The sequence below is a fragment of the Camelina sativa genome, chromosome 17 (assembly GCF_000633955.1).
Source record: "Camelina sativa cultivar DH55 chromosome 17, Cs, whole genome shotgun sequence".
NCBI lineage: Eukaryota > Viridiplantae > Streptophyta > Magnoliopsida > Brassicales > Brassicaceae > Camelina > Camelina sativa.
Genome location: NC_025701.1, coordinates 25,870,711 through 25,880,410, shown reverse-complemented (window position 1 = coordinate 25,880,410; position 9,700 = coordinate 25,870,711). Strand labels below are relative to the sequence as shown.

The 9,700-nt window shown below is 32.9% G+C and overlaps 3 protein-coding genes across 4 annotated transcripts; 1 reads left to right on the top strand and 2 right to left on the bottom strand.

Annotated features, from left to right (window-relative positions):
* Nucleotides 7–4,710, top strand: LOC104758026. Its single transcript, XM_010480830.1, has 2 exons — nucleotides 7–281; nucleotides 4,547–4,710. The coding sequence occupies exons 1-2, from the start codon at nucleotides 79–81 to the stop codon at nucleotides 4,584–4,586; spliced, it is 243 nt and encodes an 80-aa protein (XP_010479132.1). The 5' UTR covers nucleotides 7–78; the 3' UTR covers nucleotides 4,587–4,710.
* On the bottom strand, nucleotides 4,914–6,239 carry LOC104758025. Of its 2 annotated transcripts, XM_010480829.2 has the most exons (4): nucleotides 6,133–6,239; nucleotides 5,986–6,043; nucleotides 5,328–5,514; nucleotides 4,914–5,224 (listed from the first exon to the last, which is right to left on the bottom strand). In XM_010480829.2, exons 3-4 carry the CDS (start codon nucleotides 5,496–5,498, stop codon nucleotides 5,153–5,155), a joined length of 243 nt encoding a protein of 80 aa, XP_010479131.1. In that variant the 5' UTR covers nucleotides 5,499–5,514; nucleotides 5,986–6,043; nucleotides 6,133–6,239; the 3' UTR covers nucleotides 4,914–5,152. The 2 variants fall into 2 exon arrangements, with proteins under 2 accessions (XP_010479131.1, XP_010479130.1); XM_010480828.2 differs by lacking the exon at nucleotides 5,986–6,043.
* On the bottom strand, nucleotides 6,650–9,060 carry LOC104759803. The gene is made up of 2 exons (XM_010482687.1): nucleotides 7,666–9,060; nucleotides 6,650–7,585 (listed from the first exon to the last, which is right to left on the bottom strand). The coding sequence occupies exons 1-2, from the start codon at nucleotides 9,058–9,060 to the stop codon at nucleotides 6,650–6,652; spliced, it is 2,331 nt and encodes a 776-aa protein (XP_010480989.1).

The window sequence follows — 9,700 nt, the reverse complement described above, 5'->3', positions numbered from 1 at the left end:
TTTTATCTTAAAACAAAAATCGTAACCAATAGTAATAATTGTCTAAAATTTTAATAGGTGCAAATCGTGCAAGCAAAAATGGAAAAAGTCAAATTCTTTGCGATAATCTTCATTGTGACAATGGTTATGACAAGTGTTTCGGCGGAAGAGCTACCGGTGCAAGTGACGACCAATGAGGTGACTCTTGCGGCGGAGGCTGCCGCCTCAAGTTTTAAAAGCAGCGCCGGAGAGGCTGCTCAAGGAGCCAAGACATGGGCTGATTGGGCTACTAGCAAAATCAGGTGACTTTTTCGTATATCTTTGTGCCTTAAACGTCAAATATTTTGTGCAAAAACGATTATGGATTAATTTGGATTCTTTTTATTTCCTAGCTATTGTTAAATTACCATCCAACTGACTTAGTTTCATTTTTATATTTTGACTCTTGTTGACGTGAATGCATATTTTATTTGAACAGAAATTAATTTGGTATGGTTTTTTATTGTAGGAATATGTTTTTTGTATATTAGGGTTCCAAAATTAACTAGTTTTTGGTTTTCGTTTGTTCACCATTCAAGAAACTAGTTCTTAAATGGTTCGCCTACGTATTATAGAAAAACAAAAACAAAAACAAACTAGAAAACCATGATTTTATAAATACTTGTCAAAAGCCTTTTCAACGAGATCGGTCATGTTTTTTTGTTTTTAATATAGCATAACCAAAAATCCTAAATTCAAAATCAACACCAAATTAAAACCTGTTGTGTCCAATTGACTGATTTCTTTGTTGGATAGTGGAATAGAAGAAATGGACCATATTGCAAAAACATTTGGACTGCATAAAAAGCTCATTACCAATTAATGTCGAACTGAAAATTTTATGATTCCTAACTTATCAAAAGCTTAGAGAATATTATACACTAGAAAGTAGCCCGCGATATGTGGTTTATGTATGCATTATTAACTTGAAATATAAAATGAAGTAGTTATTCAATTATATATGAAACATACACATAATATATGTCTTATAAATTAATATTTATAATAATACGTTCAACTACAATTTTATAATTTATATATGTTATATAGTGTTTCATAGAAGGATCATGAAAAAGAGGAAAGTTAAAGTACATATTACTAAGGCCCTGATTGGTAACGGCTGTTACTTTTGGCTGTAGAGAATTTGACTTTAAAATTTTAGCTGCAGAGAATTTGGCTGTAGATGCTTTGACTGTAAAAACTTTCACTGTTAAAATCTGATTGTTTACCAATAACTTTTAAAGCTGTAACTGTTATTTTTTTAGTATTATTATTATATTAATAATAAGTATAATTATGTCAAAAACTAATTCATATGTCAATTTAATGACAAAAATAAATTTTAATACAGAAAATTTAAAGCTCAAGCTGTTATTTTTATCATTGAAATATATCTATTAATAATAAATATAATTTATGTTAGAAATGAAATCATGTAGAAACTTAATCACAAAATAAATATTATTTATGATAAAAAAAAAATATGAAAAGTATTCAAGTCTTTAGAGAAAATCCCATAGAATAGGTTTTAGTTTGCTTTGAAATTTAAAACAATTATTATAGTGATTATGAACAATTTTTTCATTTACTCTTTATCATTATCACTAATGATGATAATGAAAATAAAAATAAAAATTATTGAAATGGATCTTAAAAAAAAAGAGCAAAAAATGAAAATAGTTAATTTATAAAAATAAAATAGTTAAAATATATATGTAAACTTGTGGAGAACTTTTAAATAGAATTGGGAAAGAACAAAATAAATATTTTATACTTCTTTTATTTTAAAGCCTGGTTTTGAGGATTTAAAAATTTTTAGAAATTCACGAAGTAAAAACAAAAAGTGGCTTTGAAAACTTTAAAAAAAATAAAAGTCAAAAAAGTGTGATTGGTAAATAAATGACTGTAAAGGCTTTAATATTTTTTAAAGTCTTTAAAGTCACCTACCAATCAGGGCCTAAATATTTTTGATTACAATGTATTGTTGAAATTATTTAAACAGTATGTTACTAACTTACTATAGCAATAAGACAATTACTTATAGCAAAGTCAATTAAATATGGTATTTTCTTTAAATAGTTGAGATAAATTATATATATATTTTGTTTTTTGGAAAATAAGAAACTTATAAGTACTCAGAGCCGTGCGAAGACTAATTAGTATAAGAAGCGGACAAAAATAAAATGCCTTAGTTTAAATAAAATAAAAATATCCACAGAAATTAATCACATCTTCTTATAACAAAAATAAATAAATATAAATTTAAACAAAATATTAGTTCTTAAACCTTCCTTTTTTTACAATAATTACATTGCAATCTTAGGAAAAAAACATTTAACCAAACAGAATAAATAGAAAATAAAAAAATATATAACTACAGTTTAAGTTTGATAGAATCAATTTGAAGAGAAAATGTTGAAGGATAAATTTGTTACTGTCTTACCTTAATTATCAAAAGATGAAGCTTAAGGACCAAAGAGAAAGCTATCAAAACTGATTTTGTAACCCTAATGTCTAGTTGTTTAATAGCGTTGATGTCGTAAAAAAAACTTAAAGCATAACTTTAATTAGGAATAAACTATATAAGAGTAATAAATATTATAAATATATGCCCTTAATTTTTTCCCAAAATTGGATGCCACAAGCGAAGGCTTCTTTTACTATAACGTCTGCACGGCTCTAATAAGTAGTCTAGAAAGGTAATACGGTTAGAAAATCTTTTGTATTTTTAAATTAGTCTATCATATAGTAATAGGACAATTAGTTACAGCAAAGTTAATTAAATTTGGTTTATTCGTTAAATAATTATGATAAATTAATTTATTTATAGTTTGGCTGTTTTGGAAAAAAAATATATAAGCATTCGAAGAATAAAAGTGTAAGACCTTACTTAATTACTTTGATAGATATTATGTTGTCCTATATATTAATATTATTTTCATATCTAAGAGTAATAGTTAACAACAAATAATTTTATAATATGATAATTAGTCAATTTTTAAAATAATTTATTAAAACTATATCACAAAACAAATATCTTATACTCTAAGTCTAACTTATTTTTTATTAAAATTCATGAAAATAAAAGTGTGTCAAATTTAATGTAAATATTTTTTTCCTTCTATAAATTGTCTCTATTTCTAATCATTTTAAATTAAATAGTATAATTAACAATAAATTAAATTTTGAAACTATTTTTTTCTGTTATTTCATGGGGGAAATCAAACAATTATGTTATGATACCAAAAAATTTTTAGCACATGTTTTAAAAACAGTCAAACTGTAACTTATAGAATCCTATTAAAAAGAATCCTATTAAATATAAATTTGAGTTGTGTCTTTAATACATTATATATGATTATTGAATACAATGTGATATATATATATATATATATATATATATATATTAGAAAATCTTATATATATTTTTTTGAAATTAGTCTATCATAAATTAATTTGGTTCCAGTTTTTACTTTATAAGTATGAAACCATTTTCTATTTTTATTTAGTTTCAATTTGTTTATATTTTTTAGTTGGGTTGATCAGTATTTTTTTAAGGTTCTATTGTGAATGATTTCATTATGAAATATATTAGATGTTGAAACTAAAAAATGGAAGAAAGAAATTTTTGTTACAATGTAAAATAGAAAAATATAACATTTTTTAACAATTTTTTAAAAAGCAAACTATATAACAAAGTTTTTTTTAACAAATTATACACCAGATACAAATAAAATAAAGTGAAATAGAAAAATAGAATGTTAAATTTAAAATTAATGAGAATGACATGTGTCACTTGTCACATTGTTAAGCAAAGTTAGAAAAAAATCTTCTCTTATTATATACTCCCTCTGTTTCATATTAAGTGTCATTTTAGAGTTTCTCACACATATTAAAAAAATTATTAAATTTTCTATTTTACCCCTTACTAGGTAACAACCCGCACATAGTGCGGTATAAAATATTTATTTAATGTTCTTACTGTAATTTTTATTTACAAAATCTATTATATTTATGGGTAATTGAAATATTTAAAATTCGATTGTGTAGTATATATTTATAAAAAAATTTGTATAATAATTAAATTTAACACGTGAGAGTTATTATACTATCAATTTTATATTATTATATCATATGAACAAAGGGTTCTTAAAATTCATTTTATAAGATTTTATGAAAATATAATTTTGGAAAAATACAATGGTAAATAAATGTAAATATTTTTAAAAGCTGATGACAAATAAAGGAAAGAGTGTCCTGAGCTTTGTAATGCTGACACCTCAGCTTTTTTGCCAAAATGTTCCTCTAATACTATATAGGGAATTAATATATTAATCAATTTTTTCTATTGGTGTATACATTAAATTAGTAGGGATAAAACTGAAAAATTTACCAAACATCTACATTAGAAATATAAAGTGACACTTATTTTGTAACAAAATAATCAGTCTAAAATGACACTTAACATGAGTAAGATATTGTGTACTATCGTCATCACTAACCATTTTTCTTATTTTATGTTTTTAAGACATCCTGGCGGTTTGGAGAAAGCACCCGGATCAGAGTGAAAGTAATTAGTAAAACATTTATCTTAACAATATGCATAAATGTTTATCAAGAAAAATATTGTAAACAATTCTGTTTCATTCACTTGTACCTCACGGAAACTCTTATTGTATAAGACTTTTTTCCAGTAATGCTAACACGTAATTTCAAGACACTAACACACAACTCAAGTTGAGGAAACACAAAATGCAGCTTAAACGTAAAAAATTAGCAACGATAACTTGCAATCAATTAAGTGAGATTACCACCAAAACCTGTGAATGATTTAGTTCCAGCCTAAACAAAGCTAGGCTATGTTTCTATTTTCTTACATAAAAGTGATAATCGTATGACAAAACATCATTAACATTAACGGATTCTTTCTGCCTTGACTCAGTTCACTCAGAAGAGATGATTATTGCAAAAGAAAGAGACCAAAAATCATTTCTTTTGGTGAGCAATGTGTCGAAAGTTTCGTCTTCTAGATGCCAACAACTTGTACATATAGAATAATACCTCAAAGAAACAAATGAAGAGATCAACAACGGAATCTATCGGTCTATGGATACAAGATCCATGCTTATATATATCACTTCCTTCCTCTGGTAAGCCTCTGCAAATGGTAGTTAATGTTTCCCCAAGACTTGTTCTTATTATCCGTCTGCAAAGCAAAGGGTTTCAAGCAAAAAAAAAGTTGAATGTTTCGCAAGGACAGTAGTGTGACAAATAAAAAGTAAAAAAAAAAGGCGGTGCAAGTGATTGACCTGGCCGTGCATACAAACACTTAGGAGTTGCTTCTGTTTCTCGCACTTATCATCTTTGATGTGGTTAAGCGCCATACAGTTGAGGAATGATACCATTTCCTTCATACACGGTTTTGCCATATTCCCGAGCTTTTTCGGGTTTATGTACAAATTCCCAGCCTTTCTCCCCATGGCTCCCGGAAACAAACTGAAGAAACCAGAAACCAAAAAAACAGGAAACAATCAAATCAATCAATTACATTTTACAACAAGAGAAAGGAAGAACATTGAGACTGACCCACGAAACACCTAACAATTACACATTTGTATGACACTGAGAGGTTTGTACAATGTATCAAAACAATCACAGGTTAAGTGACGACTAATTCAAACAAAGAACATCAAGACTAGTCTAATAAGAGAGCACATGTGCTCTTGTAACAGTTACAACTCCAGACACAATGTTCCTAAGGAGGAATTTGTAAACTATTCCTTGATATTAAAACTACTACTATAATTACAAATTGAATGCTTGTAAGTAAAAGATTCCAAAATCTAACAAATGAAGAACACATAGTTTCTAAATTGTAGAAACATATGAAATGAAATCGTAAGAGAAGAAGAAGAAACAAATCAGAGGAACCAAAGCTCGGAATCATGTATAGACAAGATGGTTTACAAAATCAAAGCCAGAATTAAAAGCAGAATCTCAGATCCGAGCGTAGAATGAAATGAACCTAAGTAATCAAATCAAAACTCAGAATCGTCGAATAACGAATCAAAAACACTAATCTGCTCAGAGAGAATTGGGGAAAGAGGTACTTACAATGTAGGTGTAAAGATGAATCAACGAGTTCTGAGAGAGACGAGACGAGAGAAATGGTGAATCAAATCGCGCAGATTGAGAAAGACAGAGAAGAAGATTCGAAAACACAAAACCCTTAGACCCCGAAAAAATAAAAATAAAACCCTATAATTATTTTAGTTAAGCCCATTGGGCTATCAGCCCCGTAATGAATCCGAACAAATCGAAATCGAAGATGCGAATGCTTGAACCGAACCGAAATTGAAATTAGTATTCTTTGGTTTTGGAACGGTGTGGTTTGTTATTTCACCTTCATATACACTTGACTACTTGAGTTATATATATAAGTTGTCCGGATGAAATTTTCAAGATGATTTGATCTTTTATTTTTCAGGCCTTCATGTGATCAGTAAGATCACTAGGGTTCATAAAATTCAATATAGATTTGTTAAATTTAATAAAAAAATCTTGATTTTACGTTTATTTTTCTTGGGTTTAACTCTTTTTTTTTTTTTTGACAACAAAATACAAGATTGACTCAAACAAGCCAATGCGAAGGGAAATTGTGAACATAGGTAACTAAGTGCGGTGCTGAGCGAGCTCGTCTCGCCAAATTGTCCGCTTTACCATTCTGAGAGCAAGGAACGTATTTTATTGAGAATGAAGCAAACTCCTCTTTGTCCGTCTGAATATCCTCCAGATAAAGCGTAAACGCAGGCCATTCAGTGGGCGAAGACACCATCTTCACCAAATCTAAGCAGTCAATAAGGAAAATGACAGATTGGTTATCTGCCCCAATCATACAACGCATTGCCCAAATGAGGGCTTCCAGCTCCGCATGAAGAGGTGATAGACTACGCCGATGATTCGCTGCACCCATAGTAGGGCCTTCTCCGAAAGGTGAAATGCAAAACCATCCTCGACCAGCATACCGATCCGTTTCTTTCCAAGAACCATCTATATAACACAGATGAGACGACATAGATGTATGAGCCTCGATCCGTCCTCCCCTAGAAATTGACGCGGGGTTAGAACCCAAGTCGGGTAACCTGTCCTCTCCTTGAGCCAACAGCCAGGCTTTTGCTTCGGCCTCTGCTATACGCAAGAGCGCAAGAGGATTGGAGTCCAAATTACCAAAGAGTTTATCATTACGAGCCTTCCAAATATACCATAGAATCCAGGGAAACACCTCTTGGTCAGGAACCGTAGGGCATCGTGACAAAAGGAAATCCATGTTTGTAAAAACCGACTCCGCCGGAAAGGTACCCATGACCGTTGGAAACTGGGATAAGGCCCAAACCTGCACAGCTGGTGGACACTCAAAAAGAGTATGATTAATCGTCTCATCGTGATCCCCACAAACACCACACACAGCATCACAACTCAGTCCTCGTTTCCGTAAACTAGCTGTGACCGCCACACAACCCGATAATACCTGCCACATAAAGTGACGAATCTTCGGCGGGCAACAAACCTGCCAAACATGCTTCTGCAAAAAGGTTATATCCGGACCAATAATGGCATTGTTGCCTCTGATTTCATGGATTGAAGTACATGATACCCGGATTTCACTGAATATTTACCAGACTTGGTAAAATGCCAACCCAACAAATCCGGTTTATCCGGTTGTCGCAGCGGTAAGGCATAAATAATAGCTGCATCGTCCGGTACAAACGTAGCCGTCAGCTGAGCTAAATCCCAGGAGTTAGAATTCCTGTCAATAAGATTTTGAACGAGAAGCAAAGGGTCAGCAGGCGACCCTATGCCTAGTGCTGGTCTCGGGAGTTGAGCAGGAATCCAGGGGTCCTTCCATACTGAGATAGAGGCGCCAGATCCTACCCGTTTAATGAGTCCTTTATTAACCAGAGAGCGAGCAGAGATTATACTCCGCCATCCATAAGATGGGGAGTAAGATTTAATTGGATCCAAAGGATCAGAGTGCCTATAATAACGGCCTTTAAACATCCGTGCAAATAAAGAGTCCAGTACAGTTATCAAACGCCATAGCTGTTTTGCCAACAAGGCTGTATTATAATCATCCAAACACCGAAAACCCAAACCGCCTGCAGCCTTCCCACGGCATAACTTATCCCATGCCAACCAATGTAATCCACTGGATGTGCCAGAGGAACTCCACCAAAAGTTAGAAATTGCACTAGTCAATTTCCTCGTGACCGTCTTTGGGATCCGGAAACAAGACATTACAAAAGTTGGGACAGCTGTAGCAACAGACTTTATCATAACCTCCTTACCACCCTTTGATAAAAGTCTGGCTGGCCACCCACCCACCCGTGTTTGTAACCTGTCTTGGACAAAGGAGAAAATCTTTGTTTTTGCCCCACCCAAACTTTCCGGAATACATAAATAGGAACCCATTCCACCCAAATTTGTAATCCCTAGAACTATTTTCAAGTCTTCACGGGGAGCCAGATCCACCGTATGACCAAATTGGACAGAAGATTTTTGGAAGTTGATTTGTTGGCCAGAAGCCCGCTCATACTTCCTAAGAATCCCTAAAACCACTTCACACTGCTCCCGAGTGGCCCGACAGAAAAAAAGACTATCATCCGCGAATAATAGATGTGAAATGGCAGGACTAGCTGTCGAGACCTTGATGCCTGTAATAAGGTTCATCTGTTCCGCTTTCCGAAATTGTGCAATAAGCACCTCCGTGCATAAAATAAAGAGATAAAGCGATAGAGGATCCTCTTGCCGCAACCCCCGATTAGGGATAATGGATCCATATGCCTGACCATTAATCAGTACTTTATACTGGACCGACTGAACACAATACATAATCCAATGTATCCACCGTTCGCAAAAACCAATCTTACGCAATAAAACTTGAATAAAAGACCACTCCACACGGTCGTAGGCCTTACTCATATCCGTCTTGATAGTCATATACTTCCCCTTACACGAAGGATTGGTACGTAGTCCATGGAACATCTCCTGGGCAATTAAGATATTATCCGAGATTAAACGTCCCTCAACAAACGCCGACTGTGTCTCCGAGACTAGCAGTGGCAGAACTGTGCGTAATCGTTGACACAATACCTTAGAAATAATTTTATATCCCACATTACATAGACTGATAGGTCGCAACTCAGCCATCCTGGTTGGTTTATCCACCTTCGGGATAAGACAAATATTAGTCATGTTTAATCTCTTATCAAAAGACCCCTCTAAGAAGAAGGAGTTAACCATTAGAACCAAATCGGCTTTAACCGTGTTCCACGCCTTCTGTAAAAGAGTGCGGTCATACCATCCAGCCCTGGTGCCTTATCCGGATGCATCATAAACAAAGCGTTCCTGATTTCCTGCTCGGTAACCGCACGAGTCAAGAATTCATTTGTCTCCGGCGAAATAGATGAGGGAACATCACTCAACATTTCATCAAACCCAGAAGGGTCCGAGGAGGCAAATAAGTCTTGAAAATAGGACACCGCAATAGCTTGAACCTCAGTCTCCTCCGTCACCCATGTATCATGCTGATCATAAAGCCCAACAATCCGATTCCGAACCCGTCGCTGCTTTGTTTGTGCATGAAAATAACCGGTATTATGATCACCAAATCTCATCCATTTAC

What these genes read in the sequence shown, in the direction of transcription:
- LOC104758026 (XM_010480830.1), top strand. Translation starts at nt 79, where the DNA reads ATGGAAAAAGTCAAATTCTTTGCGATAATCTTCATTGTGACAATGGTT. An exon ending in TGGGCTACTAGCAAAATCAG is followed by an intron (nt 282 to 4,546) that starts GTGACTTTTTCG and finishes TATGTTTTTAAG; the next exon opens with ACATCCTGGCGGTTTGGAGA.
- LOC104758025 (XM_010480829.2), bottom strand. Translation starts at nt 5,498, where the DNA reads ATGGGGAGAAAGGCTGGGAATTTGTACATAAACCCGAAAAAGCTCGGG. An exon ending in GTGTTTGTATGCACGGCCAG is followed by an intron (nt 5,225 to 5,327) that starts GTCAATCACTTG and finishes TTTGCTTTGCAG; the next exon opens with ACGGATAATAAGAACAAGTC.
- LOC104759803 (XM_010482687.1), bottom strand. Translation starts at nt 9,060, where the DNA reads ATGTTCCATGGACTACGTACCAATCCTTCGTGTAAGGGGAAGTATATG. An exon ending in CAGTGAAATCCGGGTATCAT is followed by an intron (nt 7,586 to 7,665) that starts GTACTTCAATCC and finishes CATGTTTGGCAG; the next exon opens with GTTTGTTGCCCGCCGAAGAT.